The 21,413-nt window shown below is 28.9% G+C and overlaps 2 protein-coding genes and 1 non-coding gene across 3 annotated transcripts in view; all 3 read right to left on the bottom strand.

The window, feature by feature from the left end:
• Positions 1–2,644: 2,644 nt before the first annotated feature.
• Positions 2,645–5,409, bottom strand: LOC123298308. The gene is made up of 3 exons (XM_044880280.1): positions 4,770–5,409; positions 4,050–4,166; positions 2,645–3,597 (listed from the first exon to the last, which is right to left on the bottom strand). Exons 1-3 carry the CDS (start codon positions 5,392–5,394, stop codon positions 3,365–3,367), a joined length of 975 nt encoding a protein of 324 aa, XP_044736215.1. The 5' UTR covers positions 5,395–5,409; the 3' UTR covers positions 2,645–3,364.
• Trnaw-cca lies at positions 4,565–4,636 on the bottom strand. Its single transcript has one exon. It is a non-coding gene; the product is annotated as a tRNA-Trp (tRNA).
• A 599-nt stretch (positions 5,410–6,008) lies between the features above and the next one.
• LOC123294380 (rhoGEF domain-containing protein gxcJ-like) overlaps positions 6,009–21,413 on the bottom strand; it is a 29,979-nt gene continuing 14,574 nt past the window's right edge. Inside the window, exons 3-8 of the mRNA XM_044875479.1 lie at positions 10,481–10,652; positions 9,168–9,282; positions 8,441–9,031; positions 6,674–8,347; positions 6,076–6,583; positions 6,009–6,014 (exon numbers count right to left, since the gene is read on the bottom strand). Coding sequence (XP_044731414.1) covers positions 6,009–6,014; positions 6,076–6,583; positions 6,674–8,347; positions 8,441–9,031; positions 9,168–9,282; positions 10,481–10,652 — 3,066 coding nt within the window. The remainder of the gene's footprint in view (positions 6,015–6,075; positions 6,584–6,673; positions 8,348–8,440; positions 9,032–9,167; positions 9,283–10,480; positions 10,653–21,413) is intronic.

The following is a 21,413-nucleotide window of genomic DNA, read 5'->3' as shown; positions in this document are numbered from 1 at the left end:
TCAATTTGATCCTATATTACCTTTTGTAAACATTTTTTAAAAAAATCTACGCTGGTCCTGAAGAAAATTCATTTCAATTTTCAAATTTCTGAAACGAGTAGGAATAACAATCGATAATTTAATAAAACGTATTGGTGGGGGCCCATTTATTGAGTTCAAAAATTTTTACGCAATTGAATAATGGCTTATCGATTTTAATATTGCATAGAAATTTTTTGATCTACGAATTATTTAAAAATTAAAGTTTTGGAAAAGTTACTTGTCCCTATGGATAACTCCTACGAATAATAAATACGTTTGGAATCGAAATACGTAATTTTATGGCCATAATCATTGAATATATGCATTAAATTTTGGTATGTGGGCAGGTATTTCATAATTTCATTTGCCAAAAATTAAGAAACTAAAATTTATTTTTGATGATAAGCAATAGCATTGTTATGACTGATATACGAATTCATGTAAATTTCAAATCAAATTCCGGATGAATAAAGATATTGTTATTTCCGTTGACATTCAAATATAATTGCATGACATATTCGTTGATAAGCTTATTTAAATGGAAAAGTGATTAATCGATAAATATTCTTTACAGTGAAAAAAAATGTGTTCTTTAAATTAAATACTATTCATATCTCAAAGCGGCCGTGATTTGATCAAAGGGTGTATTTTTAAAAACAATTTTATTTACTTCGATTCGCAGGGACAGGGCCAGATTTTCGCAAAGCGCCGCCCTTAGGGAATGGCAAAAAATCCCGCCCTAAGTTTCTTCAGCTAGTTCTGATACAATAAAATACAAATACAATTCAACTGAAGAGAAAAATTCCATGCAAATCTTTTTTATCGAATCTATATGCTTAAGAATTTGTCATTTTTTCAGGAATGAATCAGGATTTACAGTATAAGTTTGGTTGAGAATATGTTTGTGAAATTCAAAAGTATAAAACTTTTTCAACATCTTCAATATTTTTCGTTATGTATAAGATCAAATTCACTTGTACGCAAAAATATTTTGACCTTTCGATTTTCCGCTTAGGATAATTTCATCACTTCGAGGAACGTCCATAAGTAATGAGTATTTTTGATAGTTTGAATGCAGCTTTTGTAAAAATAGTGAAATAAAAATATAGATTTTTCGTCGTTCGCGCACAAAAAAGTAAATTTAATGAAATCAACTCTAGACTATGTTAAATAAAAAAAAAGTATTTTATTGATGTAATAGTTTATTTTTATATAAATTCTTTTATTTTACGTGGGATTTTTAGTTACAAAAAGTCAGGTGTGAACTATACCTCTATATGTAATAGAATTAATTGTATTGTATTATTTTGTATACCCACATGGAGATTTGGAGATTAATTTTGAGACTAACCATCGAGAGTAATCATTATTTACTGGCTTGACCCGTTTGGAATTTCGCATTGTGGTACAATTGATTAAAACAAGTGATAAATATCCAGTGTAGTTTACTTTCTTTTTATTTATAGGCAATTTTATTACAGATATGAAATACAAATTACGTACTCATTTTTTACAAGATTCGTTACGTTAAAAGATTCTGGTGTTTTGAGTAGATTTTCTGTTAGAATATTGTATTTTTTGGGATAGAACCCCCCGAGGCCCCGATAATGATTTTTATCCATATCGTCGATAATTAAATTTTCCCAATTGATTGAAATTATCTTACTGAGTTATTTAGAGAATAAAGGATAATCTTAAAATTTTTATTCTGTATTCTTTACAGGGAAAAATTTCTCCAAATACTCTTTCCTCGATCCTTGCTTGGTTGCCACACTTATTACTATTACAGCGAAACCTGTATACAGAGGTAAAAATGGTTGTATCAAGTACCAACGAATATTCTTTGTGTACGTAGTTTTACCTAGCAGTACAAGGTTGTGTATGTAATAAAATAACTTACCAATTTCACAATAATTATTGCAGAACTAATCGAAAATTACATATGAATCATATACACCCACAAGCTTAAAACAGCTATAACCATTTAGGCAAAAAATATATACTAAATGGCAGGTCTAGTTGGTACCATGCACTGAACTTCTCGTACAATTACTATACTACAGGCTTGCTTTTTGAATAGTAATTTATTTCAATTTACTGGACTGCAATAACTACTTGTGCCTTCTAAATATCATTGGATACTTCATTTACAGCAATGAACGTACCTACCCAATTATAGAATAGTTTGTTTTTATTCCATAAAATTTCAAGCAAAATTGAAAATTCTTAGAAATGAAGACTATTATTTATAATAAGTGGCCAATAATACTTTTAATACCATTTCCGATTTCCACATTGCTGTAAAATTTGCAAGAATTTGTGATACAACGTCACAATATAGAACTAATTCTTTTTTTTTTCGCTCACAGTTTGATGATGGGTTGTCAAAGGGCATAAGTATCTTTTTATTCCGTGAAAAAATCTCATTTCATTGCAAAAATTAGTAAGTAATAAGTTAATCCTCTATCCACCAGGTTAATTCAGCGCTGCTTTCGGAAATGATAATGAGTTTGAACCTACCTTCATTAACTCGTTCTTGGTATATGATATAAAGACTTATGCTGGAATAAATAATGTATTCCGATTTATTTTAAACAAAAATATTATGGTTACATAAATTATTACAAAAAAATCAGTTAAAGATCGTTAATCCGACCCTGTCTTTGGGACAAATGTAGCGTATTACAAAATTATTTACATTTTTGGGGGGTTTTTATGTGATCTCTTCATTTAATGAATATTAGCCATTAGGGGTAATATACAAAAATGCTAGGAGATCGAGAGGTTATAGGTTATATGTAATTGCCGCACTCGGACTCGAAAATAAATAAAAAGGCGCTGGTAGCTAAGTACTAAGACAAGAGTGTGTTAGTTAGTGTTTCATTTCGGCTAACTTTGACGAGGATACTCCAGGAGAGTGTGGTTGAGGAGTAAAAGAGTTGAGATCTTGTTTTTCGTAATAACCAAGTTCTTTGAGTTATCCCCATGTTGGATTTATAATACAAATAAAGTGTTTTCGCAACTTAGAGGAGAGAGCACTTTATGCACAGGAGTACCATATTAACATACCACCTATAAACGAAACAGTTATAACTTAGTAACCAGATATGACAGAAAAATTTGGTTGCAATTCCCGTGTTCTATAGGTTAAATTTCATAGAAAATAGCTAATAATAATATTCTCGGTATCAAAATCGCTTTGTGGTGCGGTAATTACATATCATACAAATAGAAATCGAACTTGAGAGTGGAACCACCTTTTTTAAGTAACGAATAAACGATCTCTAATTCTTACAATAACGCCTGAAAAAAACAATACCTACATATACAAAAAAACTTAAAACTATAGTTTAGTGGTAATAATATCAGGTCCATCACTTTTTGTCACATATTCACATGTTTCACTGTATTGAGGTAATTGTGCTTGTGCTATTGGTTTAGGTTGTTTCCATGCTGGTATTTCATCGTATAAATGCTCAGCAGATTGATCTGATTTTGATGCAAAAAATGTACTACCCACAAATTGTCCATTTGTTGGCGGTGATTGTGGATGATCGTATGTGTTGTCATAAACCACTAGAAATAAATAGACATATTTTATTAGGTACTAGCTTGATACCCACCTCCAAAGATAGCTAGGTACCCCACGTACGACAAATACATATTAATGCTTCGCTGGGTTTAAAAGTAAATTCTGGTAAAAGCCGTTCCGATATAGCTTTCAGCTCCCTTTTTCTCACTTATCCCCCTTCCATAACACTAGAAATAGGAGTGGGGATTGCTTTACACAGGCAAAATATATGTACAGTTTTCAAAAACGTGCTCAGCCGTTTGAAGATCATCACCTTTTTTCTAGTTGTAATCGGGTACGAAACCCTAAAATTGCACTTAAAACATAGCTGAAAATTGATTGATCTGCTTAAGAGCTCCGATGCCACAGACAGACACACAGATACACAAACACGTTAAACTTATAACGCCTCTCTTATTAGTCCGGGGTTAAAGAATGGTAAGTTGTATGGAATTACCTCGTAATGTATCCGTTATAAATCGATTCACCTTATCTCGACAATCTGTTGTTAATAGATTTCCAAAGGTTGATTCAGGTTCTGCCGTAAATTTTGGATTGAAAATTGTAATTCGTTCTATAAAGAAAATAAAACATAATCATTTAATTAATATCTGGTCAAAATTTCGGTTTTGGTTTGTACAAATCCGACCAAAAAAATTGGTTTCGGTTTAATTTCGAAAACGGCCAAAGCTTTGGGCTTTTGGCTCAATTGAAACTTGAAAAATAGTCTGTCGAGATTTTAAAACTCAGATATTTTGAAAAAACATAAAATAATTTAGGACGATATCAATTTTAACACCTAAATAGATTTTGGTATTCGTTCTCGGTTTAAAGCAGACAATATCTGAAATTTCGACTGAAAATGTGGTTTTGTCGATCACTAATAACAATACAAATTAAAATTAAAATTTTTGTTATAATTTAATAATAAACTATTCATATAATTATTAATAACGAAAAAAATTAAACTCTTGACCCCGACGTGATTTGAACACGCAACCTTCTGATCTGGAGTCAGACGCGCTACCGTTGCGCCACGGAGTCGTATGATTCACATCTCATATTCTACCTTTATGAATGCAATAACGCAATTACAAACGATCACAATTTTTTTTATCAAATCAGATTAAAAATAACTCAAAAACTATTATTTAAAATAAAAAATAAACAATCATACCTTGTAATGGCGTCATAAATTCATCTCGTTGTATATAATGTACAGAATTTGGTACATAATCTTTTTTATTCATTACAGTATTCTGTAATCGTGCTCGTGTATGTTTCGCTACTTTCCGCGAGGTGTCAGTCATGTATAATATAATAGATGCTATAATAATTGCTAAAAATATACCAATCGCGATACCCAACAATGTTATCATAACTGTATGATAAATTGTTTGTGTATTTGATTGATTTATCAATAATGTTTGATTATTATTCATCGAATCTTTAACAATAGCATCGTGTACACGTCTTAATAAATCATTGTTTCGTTCCAAATCTTTTATAACTTCATCGTCGTTATAAATCTTCATTATAACATCAGTTAAATTATTATATTTTATTGGTTTTTCGTCTTTTATTGAATATTCTGTCGTTTGAACACTTTTATTAGTTGAAACTTCTTCATATGTTTCGTAATCGAATACATCAGTTTGATTGCTATATACAAATGTTGTATCATCATTTGAACCAAATGATTTCGTTGTCGTCTCAATTTTTTGAGTGGTACTTCTTGGAAATATTTCACGTAATATTGGTATAATATCTGAATCGTCTAAATTCTTTTGATTATATTTCATATTTGGCCATTCATTTGTGATATTTTTATTTTCTGGTGCAGGTGTTGAAAATATTTTTATTGAAATATTTTTACTTATAAATATTTCAGAATTCAGTTTAATATTTTCATTAATCAACGTTGATGTTTCATAACTATTATTCTCAGTTGTTGGAGAGACCGAAAAAGGTGTTTGTACTGTGCTAGGAATTTCTGAAAAATTAAAAGTATTTGGGGTGAATTTAATGAGATTATTTTTTGTTTGTACAAAAGGTGTAGTCGATTGAGAATTAAGTAATAATTCTTTAAGTGGATTTAGTAATTCATCTAAAGTTTGATTCAAAGGATGATTCCCTTGGTAGATAAAATAATTGTACGTATTATTCGTGGATGGATATGTAAATATTGGTAACAATTTTTCTGATTGTGAGGTTATATCATCATGCGAAGCTTGTGTTTGATTAATATGTGTGGTTAGATTTGTTGGATGCAAAACTGGTTCAATTTTTATTGTGGATGATTCTGTATTTGGTGTTAGTTTAATTGTGAAATTTTGCATAGGATTTGCTGTATTTAATGGAATTTTTGTTGAAATCTGATATTGATTGAAATATGTTTTGGAGGTTAACATTTTAATTATATCTGAAACGGTTGAATTTGTTTGTGATTTATTCAAATGAGTATCATTCATTAATGGAATTACAATTGTGGCTTCAGTGTTTGTTGGATTTGTGGTTGTTTGTATAACGGGTGAAGATTCTTGTTTGTTTCTTGTTTCTATTGTATCAACTTGTGTTGAATTTGTGGTAAAAAATGTATCTGGTGTGTATTCTTCAATTAAATTTGGCGATTGCAAGTTTTCGGTAACAATATTATTTAGTGTCCAGGAATCTTCTTGCTGCTCTGCAGATGCAGTTGGTATTATAGTGGTATCAAAATCAATTGGTGTCCATGAAACTTCTTTCTGATCTTCAAATGGAGTTGGTAGATTAGGATTTACGGTGGCAACAAAGTTAATGGGTGTCCAGTCTTCTTTCTGTTCTTTAGTTTGATGTGATAAATTCGGGTTTACGGTAGCAACAAAATTATTATTTGGCGTCCACAAATTTTCTCTTTGTTCTTCCGGTGGACTTACGGTGGTACGGATGAATTTGATAAATAAATCTTGTCGTTCTTCAGATGAATTTGGTATTTTTGGCGTTTCAGTGTTACTAAAATTTGGCGTCAATATTGGGTAATATTCTTTTTCAGATGAATTAGATAATTTTGATTTGTACAAATTTGGATTTGTTATAAATAACTTTATTGAATCGTTATTTAATGTCATTTCCATATTATGAATGGAACCATCATTTGAAAAAATTTTGTTTGGAATTGTTGCAATATCAGTTTCTTTTTTCATTTCATTAGAATTTTGATCTGATGTTATGCTGTGATAGGTTGGATTTACTAACGTACTATCATTAATATTGATCGGAATTTGGACTTCCGGTTTCATAAATGTAGCTCTATACCATGGAGTAGTCTTAGGTTCTTCATAAGATGGTATTATTGTTTTATTATCCGCCTTATTGAGAATATCTTCTGGTTCATTGGTTCTATCCAACAAATTTGTTTTGGTTGGAGTTGCCGTTGCCAATAATTTTGTAAGAAAAGTTGTTGTTAGCGCTGTACTAGAAGTTTCTGTTGTACTAGTCATTTCTTCCAAATAACTGGAATAAGTACGCTTACGATCCTGTTCTGATACATCTGAGAAAGATTGATCTCTAATATTTGTACTATTATTAAAAGGAAATCGACTTCGATTTGTTTCGATCTCAAAATATGGTTGTATGGTATTTAACGAGTTTCCACCTAAATTAGTCTGTGAAAGGTTTAAGTTTTCATCGAATGTTTCTAATTTTTTGGTTGATGTTATTTCCATTTCTAACTGATTTCCATGAATCGTAACAGTATCGCCTACATAATTTTCGCGGGTGGTGTAAGATGTTGTAACTGTTGTCGCAGGTTCGCGGAATTTAAATGTCGATATAATTTCTGTTTGAGCTTTGTCCGTTGAATATGGTTGATTTAGATTCCCCATATTCTCAATTGTTGCTTTCGGTAGAACTTCCGTTGTTTGAGGTAATTGGGTTGGATAAAGAGTATTTAGATCTACCATCTGTAAAATTGTTGTTTCTGGAAGTCTTTCAATTTGAGGTATCTTTGTTGTACCAAAATTATTTATATTTGCCATATTCTCAACTATTATTTCTGATAGAGTTTGAGTTGTCATTAATGGCGAATCAGAATTGTTTTGATTATCAACTTCTATTTCTTGTCGCATTTCAGTTGTTAATTCAGGACTGACAGGAATGCTTTGATTCTCAATTGTTATTTCTGGTTGGATTTCAGTTGTTTGATATGTTTCCTTGATAACAGGATTTCTTTGATTTTCTTGACTCGTAGTTTCTGGTTGAGTTTGAACAGTTGTTTCAGTTGCTTGAAATGTGTCTAATAGATGGGAATTATTTTGATTATTAAGAGTTTTTTCTGGTTGAATTGAATCCATTATTTCAGTTGTCCGATAATTGTCTGATGGCTCTGTTTCAGTTGTTTCTAGTGAATCAATATCTTTCGTATCCTGAACTATTATTTCAGGTAAAGTTTGAGGTATTTGTGGTGAACTCGAAATATTTAAATCCACCGAATCATCTTTTTCTTCCGGAAGAATTGCAGTTGTTTGAATATTTTCATGTTCATCATCGGCTTTGGGAGGAGAATCTATCTTCGGTAAATTGTTTTGACTTTCCGCATTCTCATTTGTACGAACTGAAAAGGAATTTGTTGATGATTCAGTAGAATGATAAAGTGATTTCTGTCTATCCAAAAGTTCTGTATCATCAATATTGGATTTACGGTTATTTACAAAAATATTTGTCGTTGTCATTTCCATGGTCTCATCATTTTCATTACGCGATAAAATGTTTGTATTCCTATTTAGATTTTCTATTCCAATTGTGGTTTCTTTATTTTCAAAATTTCGATTTGAATTGGATGAAATAATTTCATAAACTATGGGTAATGGCTCGGTAGTTGTTTCTAAATTATCTTCATCATTCGATGTTGGTATATATGACTCAGTTGTACCAATAATATCAATAAAATTTATTGTTGTCATTTGTTGAAGTGTCTCATCGGTTGGCTTTGCCGTGGTAGGTTTCTTAATCGATTCTATCGGTTTTTTAATATATACAATTGATGAATTTGTCCGGTTTGTACTAACGTCTTGATCAATTGGTTTATTTGATGAGTATGATTGAATTATTTTAATATATTTTGGAACATAATCTTGTGACGTTGAGGGAAAATACTTTCGTCTATTCTGAAATTGAGTGCTGGATGGTTTTTCTGTTGATAAATTGGCAAATACATCTGATGTAGTTCTTACCAATCGGATATCATTATTACTTGAAGAATCGTTCGAGAATATTGTTGATAAAGAATTTTCGCTTTGTTTAATGGGTATTTCGGTTGATGAATTGTTTAAACTATTCTCTAAGGCTTTACGTTTCTCTTTGGTACATTCACCGGTGATTGGATCGCAAGACGATATACATTTTGAACATTTTTGATTACAATTTTCACCGTAGTATCCAGTTGGACATGGTATATCACATCTAAAATAATAAAAAGTGATATTAGTGAATATAAGAGATTTTCGATATTCTAGAAGAGAATTGCCTAAAACAAAAATTCTTGGCTTGGACAAAAAAGCTTTGTAGAAGTTTTTGAAAAGATAATATGTGAATTTACCTCTCGCCTATCCATCCAGGTACACAAATACAAGTTCCATTTGTATGTTGACATGTACTGTAATTACAGTCACACGATAATGCACATTCAGGTCCCCATTTTCCAGATGAACAGCCTACATAATGTAGATTTGAATAAAAAAAAATGAATAACTAAAGGTTTGGAAGAAAATTTTTAAAGAGTGATTGGGAAACGAAACAAAACACAATCGAAAAGGTTCAGAATGAAAGGAAGTTGTTGATTTAAAGGATAGCTGACAAATCCAACCTTTTTTTTATATTCCTTAAAAAAATATAGTCTATTTAATTAATTATTATGTAATTGGTTTAAGAAATTGTTTTTTTTCAAATATTTTATGTTATATTAAAGACATGCAAAATTGTAATGCAAGTTATTTTTGTTAATGTAAATAACAATAATTATATTTATTATTATATTAGAAATTATTTTTAAGAAATATAAGTTTTTGATGTAGAAATATTTTTGGTTGAATAATATAATTAGTTAATTGTTAAAAGTTTTTACTTTACATATTTTAGCATGCTTGAAAGCGTTAAATAACTGATAGCTGTGTAATTTGATAAGTGTAGTGTATTTAATTTTTATTTGTAAATTCAAAGGATATGATGCCTAGTTTTTGTTTATTCAAGTGTTGTTTTCTGTATTACTTCGAGATTTTTCATTCGAGTTTAATTCAAGAATAATGTTAGATGGTTTTCTCGAACGCGTCTGTAAATTTTAAACCAGTACATTCATGATGTCCGTACTCTTCGAAGTACAATACATATTTTTTTTTGCTTTGTATTTAATTTTTAATTTTGTTGATAATATAGAAGACGGCGACAATCTCTAAAATATGAATTGGATGGGAAATATAAATGTAAAAAAGTGATCTCTTTTCACCGTTTACAATTAGTAGTCAGAAGGTGGTCATACCCACATAGGTAAGTCTCTAATAACCGCTTTTATCACCCACTGCCAGTTCAAATTCGACAGCCAATTTTACTGAAATAAAGTATGGTCAATCATGTTCGAAAATCGCGATTAATTATAAGTTAAATAGGCAGAAATTACCAGAAGTATTTTTAAATAATTTCTTTACTTTAAAGTGGAAATTTTAGACCGGCGTCACCGTCTGATTGCTTGGAAAATTTATGTCATATTGTCGCGACAGTATGCATTGCCAATGCATAAGCTTTTTCTACAATAATACGACTATCCTCTGATTAAAATTTGTAAAAAATTGCATACAAAAGAAGAATAGATAAGGAAGGGTTAGTAAAAAATATTAGATTTCCAAAGAAGTTACATACGCGTATCACAATTTTCTCCAATGTATCCATCATCACATAGACATTTACCAATAGTTGCATTACACGTTGCATGAACACAATGCGAGCAAGAAATTGGATCACATGTTTTTGTCTCTGTATTTTCTTTATATCCGGTACAACATTTTTCAATGATGCGAATTCTTTCTTCATCCTGGAATATAAATTATTAACATTTATTTTCATACAATAATAGACTGAATAAACTAACAATATTTATCATGCAAGTGGATGATAGAGTTGGAAATTTCAAGCTTGTGCGGCTACAGACATATTTTTAATAACAGCTATGACGATGCTTACTTGGAGCTCGTGAAGGAAAACTACATAAAAGTCAGTCTATGCTGACCCTGGGTTACCCATCAAATGGCAAAGAACATTAGCAATGAATTCAGAAGAAAAAGGAGACAGAGATATGAGCAGGTCAAGATAATTTTACTCTTCGAAAATTGTTCAAATTTGAATCTTGTTCGAAGCTTGATGCTTAACTACCGGAATCATTACAGGAAACTGTGTAGTCGAGAGAAACTTCGTAGACGGGGGCTCGCAGACAATATCTATCGCGCAGAATATGATGACGAAGAATAAGCGAATCTGTTTTGTCGATGTACATCACTGGAACACCAGTATTTTAAAGTTTTTCTATAAATGGACCTCGAAAAAATATTGTGAATAGCTGGAAATGCCTCAAAATGACAGTTTATGAGAAGTTAATAGGTCTCAATACAGAAAGGCTAACACAATAGGCCATTGGACTCCGAGTGCGTATCAGCGTTGCTGATAAAGCCCTAAAGCTTAATTTAGCCTAAAATGGTAGATATAATTTATGGACAGTAAAGCCATTTTACTTTATGATCACGAAGAAAATATCGTCCAAAATCTAGAAATCTGAGCTCAGTAATAGTCCTGTAGCGGGTTTAACGTAATCAAATTTGTGTAATGAAAAAATGGACTGTTTATACCCAAATACTTATACGAATTTTTATTGTTAAGTTTTTTTATTTACTACGTACTATCACAATACTTTCATTTTAATGTTATTCTGATTGATGATAAAAATTGACTCCTTCTGTAGTTGAAGAGTCTGTATTGTAATCTCCCGGTATCGCTGTGCTCTGTTAATATAGTTAAAATCAATTGTTACCATATAGTCTAGCAAATTCTAGAACTGTCACGTATGTTCTATTGCATATATTTTACTTGTATATGTTTTCTATCTTTATTTAAGAAATATAAAACGATATGTTTATTTCTTTTTAGAATTATCTAGACTACATTTGTTTTTAAGATTTGTTTATAACGATGGATTATTTATATTGTTGGGTTAATTGTTAACATCACAGTCCTAACTTCTAAACAAACCAAAAATGCTTTTAGATGTTCTGTGTGTATTGAAAAATAAATGTTTTCTGCAACATGATAATGATAAAAATTACATGATCTATTGTACAAAAGTTGTATAACACCTAAACAACAGATATTACAAATACGGATATGGAAGTACCTAGTTGTAAATAAAGAATGCTTTCACCTTCCGTTTAATCCTCTAACAACATCTACTACAAAAAAAAAACCATCTTTGTTTTTTGTTTTAGACAGCCACAGTGCTTCAATACATTATTTATATAAAAACTATTAACTCGTATACATAACTTGTTATAATAACTTGTAAACCTACTTTTTAGCATGCGATAATAATAAAACAGTTATTAAAATAACTACTCGATATACAGATGTGTATTTAAATTTTTTCTTAAATAATAAACCTGTTTTTATAAAAATAATTTGCCTAGATATGTATATATTTTTCATAATTAATTCAAAATATTTGATAAATTAGTGAAATTTGATTTGAATTTTAAAATTCCAGGTTAATTTTATTTAAATTTACAATTGTTTTATGGTTGGCGCCACTTTTAAATATTAAAATATTCGTTTCATTTGAATAATTGAGAAATTCCTATTAAATTCATTAAAAGAGCACGCGATGATCAGGTTTCTCTTATCCATCGAATAGCTTAAAAATTAATATTCATACACTATATATACCCATTTAGTTAATTATTCGAATTTTTGCTCAATTATATAATTTTAGATTCATCTAAAAAACTAATTAATATCACGCTTTTATTAGCTTCATATGTATGTTAGTATGTAACAAAAACTTTGAACATGATTTTGACCCCTTCAAAACGTCCGATTAACTTGAAATTTGGAATACTCATCAAGGACCGATGGCAATACAATAATTTAATAAGTTTGGTTGATTTTCCTAGTCAGGATTTTCTGAAATAACGATTTCCATTACTGAAAAAATATACATTTATTTGCGCTCCCACCATATTTATACTGAAATTTTGATAAATAAATAATAGTCTAAAAAAAAGTGTGTGTGTACTTATGTACACGCGTTAGAAGTTATACTTCTTCGGCGTAACAAGATAAAAATCTTTTTAAAAATTTTATCTTTTGCCTTATTTTACATTTGTAGAAATAAATAATACATACCGTCAACTAACCCCAAATTCTATAAACGTATTCAAAGTAATATGTAAAAACTGTTCTTATCACTTAAAATAATTACTCAAAGTAATATATAAAAACAATTATTATCACTTATAATCACAGTAAATTATTTTATAATATATTATGGTATTATTTGAGAAAATATGTATATTTTTATATATTTTATTCGGACTGATACAAAACACGTGTGGTAGGTTCAGAAATACTTAAATAAAGAAATATTGTGAATACAGTTGTCAGTTCTCATGCAAACATACGTAGATGTCCTTACTTTTACTTTGTTGGTACCTTTATTTGAAAAACTAAAATGTTAACTATAGCTAACTTCATCATGTCGGTTTTTCGTGACGGTGTGCGCGCGCATCGTAAAAATTTACCCTCATCATTTCTGCCTACCCTCATCATTTCTTCCTAACGCGCCAAAAGAAGTATAACTTCAAAAATAAAAAACACAAAATAAATAATAATTTAAAAAAACTAAAAAACACGCTTTTGTAACTAGCTGAACTAAAAGGTAGAAAACAATTTCTTTAAATTCAAAAAAATTTATCGTAAAAAAGGGTGGTATGTTTTTATACCATGTATATATGAAATATACATAGTAGTATTAAGTTTAGTCCCAAGTTTGTAACGCTTAAAAATATTGATGCTACGAAAAAAATTTTGTCATAGGTGTTCATAAAATCATTTAATTAGTCCATTTTCGGTTGTCCGTACATCCGTCCGTCCTTCCGTCTGTCAACACGATAACTCAAAAACGAAGACTGATATCAAGCTGAAATTTTTACAGCGCACTCAGGGTGTAAAAAGTGAGGACAAGTTCGTAAATTTGCAACATAGATCAATTGGGTCTTGAGTCCGTAGGATTCATCTTGTAAACCGTTGGAGATAGAACAAAATTTTAAGTATAAAAAATGTTCTTTATCAAAAAATATACAACTTTTGTTTGAAACATTTTTTTGTAAACATCACTCACGTTTACTCACGGGGGGACACATTAGATGCAAATTTTATATTATATAAATTTTATATTTTATATTTATAGCATGTATTAATACATATTAATTAATATGGAATTATCAGTTATGTATGTGTGACATGTATAGGTATATGTGTAATGTGATAGAGTAATCAACACTGTCTATACATGGTATTTCAACAATTAATTCAGTCAATTGTTTGTTTTCACTTGTATAAGATATTTTATGACTTTACTTTTACCAATATCTGTCTATAAAATATTTACAATAACTGAAATTTAGCAGCCCACGCTTTTTTAACGATAAAATGATTTTTTTTTTGAATTTGAAGGAATTATTATTTTTTAAATACATATCTGGTTGTTTTTATGTGTTTTGTTTTAAGTACATACCGTGCTGGACAACAGCATCTTTAAAGAAAGTGAAACTGACATTCGATAACACGATTTGTAGTAAAATATCAGTTACATAGATTCTAATAAAATTACTTATTTGAAATATGTTGAAGTACCATCTTTTTATGGTAAATCAAACAAAAACAAAAAATTTGTTTATGATATCTTTGAAATAATTTAAATTGATTAATTATAATTATTGTTTATTAAATTCATTGGTGTAGCGTCTATTTAGATTATGGGATTAAATTACAGTTTATTTCCAAAAGAAATAAAACTTTACTAAACAAATTTTTGATGCTTATTATTGAGAAAACCTTTTCGAGGTAGAATAATCTTTGGTAGTAGTAATATAGACACTGTGTAGTAATTAATTAAATTAAAAGTAATTTAAAAAAAAAACAAATTTCTTTATTTAAATGAAATTTTGATTAATTCAAATGATTTTAATGAGTAAATGCCCAAAATTTTGCGTTTATGTTAATATAATTAATTTTTAATTTTTTTTTAAGAAGATAGAACCATCCAAAACGATCCCAAACTGAAATCCGGGGCTATCTAAATTTAAATTAAAAGGTGTGTTCTTTTAAACAGATTCGAAAAAGCTACAATATAGTATTTGGAAAATGGTTAAAGCCAGGGCCTTTTAAATCACCAGGGCAGTACTATAAATGTATTATTTAGGAAGGACAAGCAAAAATAGCGATTTTGTACGTTTTTTGATTACTTTTTTCTATAAGAAACTAGGCATTTATTTTTAAAATATGATTTCATTTCAGTCAGATTACTGTTCACATTTCTTTATTATAAATAAACAATTTGAACCATAATTAGTAAATTTCGTTCCCACGGGATCTTGTTTATTTTATTATTAAATGTATGATAAATATGTTTAATAGTAAACCTTCTAAAATAAATATTATGAAATTCTAAATTTGCTAATATAGTGTGTTATATGTTAAGTGAAGTTTGGCCTAACTTCACTAGACCTTGCTTTTCCATTTAAGAAATGATATGGTGGGTCCTTGTTTTCGGTTCGACATGGTGGAGCCCTCGTTTTCGGGTAATGTCTATCTTCAGGATGTTGCCTATTACGTTGCTGTATGTGTTCAAATTGGTCAGTAGATGTAAACCAACTGCAACTGTAAATCAAGACAATAGGTGACCACCCGGCTCGATTTCAGAATCCGTTTCGAGGTGGTGGCGATAAAAAAAACGCATATTTACGTATCACAATCCAAACTTAGCTCCAAAATAGGCTGTACTGATTTATTTCACTTCGCTGTACTTAACATACTTACATTACTTCGGCGTGCTCATCTAGGTAGGGGTAGAAAACCCAAAACCTTTCAAAATTTTTACTTTTACTTATTTGTGTTTTAATAGACTTCGATTCATGCACTATTTTCCCCATATTTTTTTCTTGTATTAATGGCTATCTCGGTAATGAGGCCCTTTTACAAATGTTATCAAATTTAATCAGCGCAGGATATTTAAGATTGTGAATTTAATATAATTGCTCCTAATTTTGTGTTTATAATAGCATCAGAACTGTGCATAACTGGACATTTTATAATAAATAACTGTATAGTTTTCCCCTAACAGGGAGTCTCTTAGACTGGAGGCCCCGCAAAACTAACTCGGTGAGGCCCCACTGTAGGTCCGACCCTGGCAATATGATTAGGACATTAAACGTAATCCCGACTGATTAGTTAGTGTCTACTTAGATAATATTTTAAGAATGTTGCCCAAAAAGCTAACGTTATTATAAAAAGGTTTTAAAAATTGCAAATAAATTTAACTCAAATAGTATGTTTTTAACTCAAATAGTATTCCTTTAACTCAAAGAATTAAAAGTTTCTCTAAGGAGTGAATAAATGATTAATATAATAATAATAATAATTAATTATTGCATCAGTTGTTTAAATAAAATGAAATAATTAAAATGTGCGATGTATAATTTTATTTTAAAATTCTTTTTATGGAACGGATGCTAAAGTATTTTCATTTCTTTGGAAAAATATTGATTGAATCATTATTTATATACAAAAAAAGAAAAGAAATTTTAACCAGATAATCAACATAAAATAATTACATATTAAGTGGAAATCAATTTATTATCTACATAACACCGTTCTGTAGAATTATTTTTAAATTTTTTCGAATTTTCGTAATATTTTAGTGGGACTCGAAACAGTATTTATATACGCGAAAATTATGCACCATGTTTACTCTCTTAAATATTATTTTTGTATTGAAAAATGAAATTATCAGAGTAGACTAGCATTATAAGTGGACTTGTTGTTCAGGAAAAAGCCAAACAATTGCTATAAATGGAATCAAAATCATAGTTACCTTAACCTTTTTGAGCTAAATTTAGATATGTTTCTATACTATTTTTAAAAAATTTATGCATTCTTAAGACAAAGAAATTATAATTTAAGAATAAAGGTAATTTATTTAATTAGCGCTCTTTCACTTGTATATATTTCTTTGAAGCGGTTCCACCAAATTTCTATTTTAAATATCAATATGAATTATTTATGGTATTAAAATAATGTATTGTTATTAGGAGTTTGCAGAATTTCAAGTTGACAAATAGAAGTGGAATTAATTTCCACTTTTTTCCCAATAAATAAATTTTGTCTTATATAAATCAGCATAAGTTTTTGTCAAAAATTACAAATAATAGTTATTATTAAAAAATTTAAAGTTAATCAAAGCTATAATAAAATGCAATTCATTCTAAACAGTTGTTATATGAAAGAATATTTAAGACTAACAAATTATTTTTGATTATTGTTAACTTCTTAGTATAAGAAGGACCTATATAGTTATGGGTCCTTTAGGTTTTATGGTCAAGACAAGGCATTAACATCAATTTTGAGAAGAAGTATGTGTGTGTGTATACGTTCGTGGCCATTTTTTTCTTGATCGATATCGCTGATCGTAACAAAAAATTGGTATCGATTTCGCTGAGGTGTTGATTGAAGCGTATTACTAATGATAATAATATTCGAAAATAATTTCGTAACATTCAGTCGTTTCGAGTCGGTAGATTTTTTATTATTATTATTATTATTATTATTATTTTATAATAGGGTATTATCGTTAGTCAAAAATAAATCATGAAATTTGAAAAAAGTTAAAATTTATGTAAAAATATACTTAAATATTCTGATTTCGGGTCATAACAGCACATTTTTCTTTTAAAATATTTAAATTGCGTGACAGAGAAAATTGTTTTGTACAACAACTAACGGTTTAGTAAAACAAGTATATTGATACGGAATCTTTAAACAACATTGATAATAATAATTACAATATCAAGAAGTTGTATTAAGATGCGTAACAACGAACCGTCTAGAATATTAAATTTTAAAAGCCTGTGAAAGTACCATGTGAAAGGTGAGCTAATGTGGTACTATTATATTAGTTATATACAAAAATATATATCAAGTTTTAATATTCTTTTTTATAAAATTGTGTAATAATGTGTAACTAATTCATTAAATAATTAAAATATAAATAGTAATGTTATACAGATGACAAAATGGTAATGTCTACAGATGACAAAAGTTCAAATAACTTGACTTATATTTTTAATTAAAATCTGTATTTTAATTAAATTTTCAAAATAATAGTTCTAATTACTTTATTTCTTACGGCGATTTTGAATTTATGTAGGCGCCAGATATACAAGAAATGGATGCCGAGAAAAAATTAAATAGTCTTAAAACTATAGTTGTCATAGTTAGCATGGTTTCATTATCTTTTCCAAGATTATGCAGAAAATTAAAGACATGGTTTCATTAACTTTTCCAAGACTATACGGAGACGAGGTCTTAAAATTTCAGAAATCCTTTAATGTATCCACCTGCTATAGTCATTCGTGATTTTTGAACTAAACAATTTTTAAAAGTTTAAATCGTCTGTCCATCTGTCCGTCTGTCTGTCAACAAGATAATTCAAAAACGAAAAATGATATCAAGTTGAAATTTTTACAGCGTGCTCAGGACATAATCAATTGGGTCTTGGGTGCGTAGGACCCATCTTGTAAACCGTTATAGATAGAACAAAAGTTTAAATATAAAAAATGTTCCTTATAAAAAAATAAACAACTTTCGTTTGAAACATTTTTTCGTAAACATTACTGATTACCCGTGAGAGCGCAAATTATGCGCAAATTATATAGTATGCATTATATGGGAATATCAGTTATATAGGTATGTGTAATATGACAGTGTAATTACCACAGTCTATACATGGTATTTCAACAATTAACTCAGTCAATTGTTTGTTTTCACTTGTTTAAAATTAAATTTTGAATTATTTTAGTGAACTATATTATTTTAAATTTAATTTTACCTTCTTCAAAAAAAAAAAGATAAGTAGTCAGGAGGACTTCCGACCAAAAAGAAAACTTAAAGATTTTTATTTTTTCATCAACTTAAGGATGTATGAGCATGACAACAATGTTTGATTTAAAGGCTCAAAATTTGTTTGCAGGTAGTCTTTTACTCAAAGAATATGTGGTTAAAATTTCAGCTTAGGTATCCGTGCAAATTTTTAAGAAAAAAGTCATTAAAAATCGATATAAAATACATTGGCTCTTATGGAGGAATCTCAAAAAACGACACATTTTGGAAGTTTTTGATAATTTTCATTTGGAATGAATGAAAACAAATTTAAAAAAAAACTTTTTAATAGAAAGTATACATATTAGCAATGAATTAGAAAAGAAAAAAACTAAGTGTCACCGTCCATATAAGGGATGTAAGAGCAGGGTAGATTAAGGGTTGAAATTATTTTTATCTTATTTTCAACTTTGATGATGAATTTTGTTATAACTTCATGAATGTAGACGAAAAATAAGAATAAAATTTTTCGATATGTGTCTTGGTTTTCGAAATATCGAAAGCTAAATAATTAAACAAAATTTTCAATTTTCGATATTTTGAAAATTAAGCCAGATATCGAAAAATTTTATTCTTACTTTTCGTCTTATATCGTCAAGAAATAATATAAATTTATCATCAAAATTGAAAATATCTATTTTTAAATTTGTGCCCCCACTACCATGCTCATACATCCTTAAGTATGAATAATTAAAAAAAAATAAAAATAACGTAATATTCTCCCCATATTATTTCACTATAGGAAAAAGTTAACGTAACCTTGAAAAGTGGTATTTCATATGAATTCTCTTTACAAAAAAACCCAAAAATATCAAAAAAATTTTATATGTTGAATAAACATATAATACAAAAAACATTATTAAAAAATAATTAAAATTTCTAAATGATCACATATTATGTGAAGAAAGTAAATTCAAATGTTATGTAAAATAAAAATAATAAATTAAAAGCAGATAAATATGTTTTAAAATCAAGTCACACATGTAGTACATAAATAAATGTAAAACATTTCTTGTTTTTTAAATATAAATTCAAATAATATTTAATACAAATTTAAATTCAATACCATCATTATTTTTATATTTAACTTGTCACTATTTAAGTCATTTTTATTTAGTTAGAAACAAATTCAATAGCACTTAATTAAGGAGGTTCAGCTATTTAGAGTGAGACCTATTTTGGATCGTTTTAGAATTGGCGATTATTTCATCAATCAGAGATCTAAGGTAGTTTTCCAAGTGATAGAAATTCAGTTTTATATTCCGGGTGAACAAAATGAGCCGATACACACTCGATTAACGTTGAGGAATATTGAACACTTGTTATTGAAAGTATTGAAATTTTCATATGTATGGGATTATTCGGTCAAGTCAATTACAAAATCATCCACAGATAGGGAATATCAAATTTTTTTCGAATTTCTTAACAAAATATGAAAATACTGTAAAGAGATGACAAAAGTTGAAATTAAAATTAAAATCGGCCCAGAAATACGATTGATATAAGCATTTTAAACTATTAATTAGACAGATATTAGACAGAGAGATCGAACATAATATTTGACGTCGTCTATTTGCCATAAGAAGTCCATGTTAAATTATGTTTTGCTAGAAAGAGATACAAACAAATGTTTGATGGCTTTTTTCTTGTTTTTATACCATGTATATATGAAATATACATAGTATATTAAGTTTAGTCCAAAGTTTGTAACGCCTAAAAATATTCATGCTACGAAAAAAATTTTGGTATAGGTGTTCATAGAATCACCTAATTAGTCCATTTCCGGTTGTCCGTCCGTCCGTCTGTGGACACGATAACTCAAAAACGAAAAGAGATATCAAGATGAAATTTTTATAGCGTACTCAGGACCTAAAAACTGAGGTTAAGTTCGTAAATGAGCAATATGGGTCAATTGGGTCTTGGGTCCGTAGGACCCATCTTGTAAACCGTTAGAGATAGAACAAAAGTTTAAATGCAAAAAATGTTCTTTATAAAAAAATAAACAACTTTTGTTTGAAACATTTTTTTGTAAACATCACTGTTTACCCACGAGGGCGCTTATTAGGTGCAAATTTTATAGTATGCATTAATATGGGAATATCAGTGTGTGTGTGTAGCTATTTAAAAGTGGATATATTTTTTTATTAACGTGACGTCAAAAAACAAACGATTGCTTCATCAACACTGTCTATACATGGTATTTCAACAATTAACTCAGTCAATTGTTTGTTTTCACTTGTTTTTAATAGTTATTCGAAAAATAGTTTTTCTTTGCTTTTTGTAACATGAATGGCCTTTTCTTTAAGCAAAACCTACTATTACTTTGAAAGTCATCAACAAATTAGTAATTAATGCATATTATTTTGTTTATTTGATGTCACATCATGGCGGCTCGTATTTTAGGCCACGTGGTATACAGATTAAAAATTACGACTTTTTATTTTAACATAATTAGACAAAAAAGTGCGTTTTGGACTCAAAATCAGAATATTGATGTATATTTCTACATAAATTTTAATTTTTACCAAACAAATTTTAATTTCATAATTTAGTTTTCACTACCAAAAGTACCCTATTCTTTCTGTTTCATAAAATC

The sequence above is a fragment of the Chrysoperla carnea genome, chromosome 1 (genome assembly GCF_905475395.1).
Source record: "Chrysoperla carnea chromosome 1, inChrCarn1.1, whole genome shotgun sequence".
NCBI lineage: Eukaryota > Metazoa > Arthropoda > Insecta > Neuroptera > Chrysopidae > Chrysoperla > Chrysoperla carnea.
The sequence above is the reverse complement of the archived record's forward strand: the minus strand, read 5'-3'. Positions and strand labels throughout refer to the sequence as shown.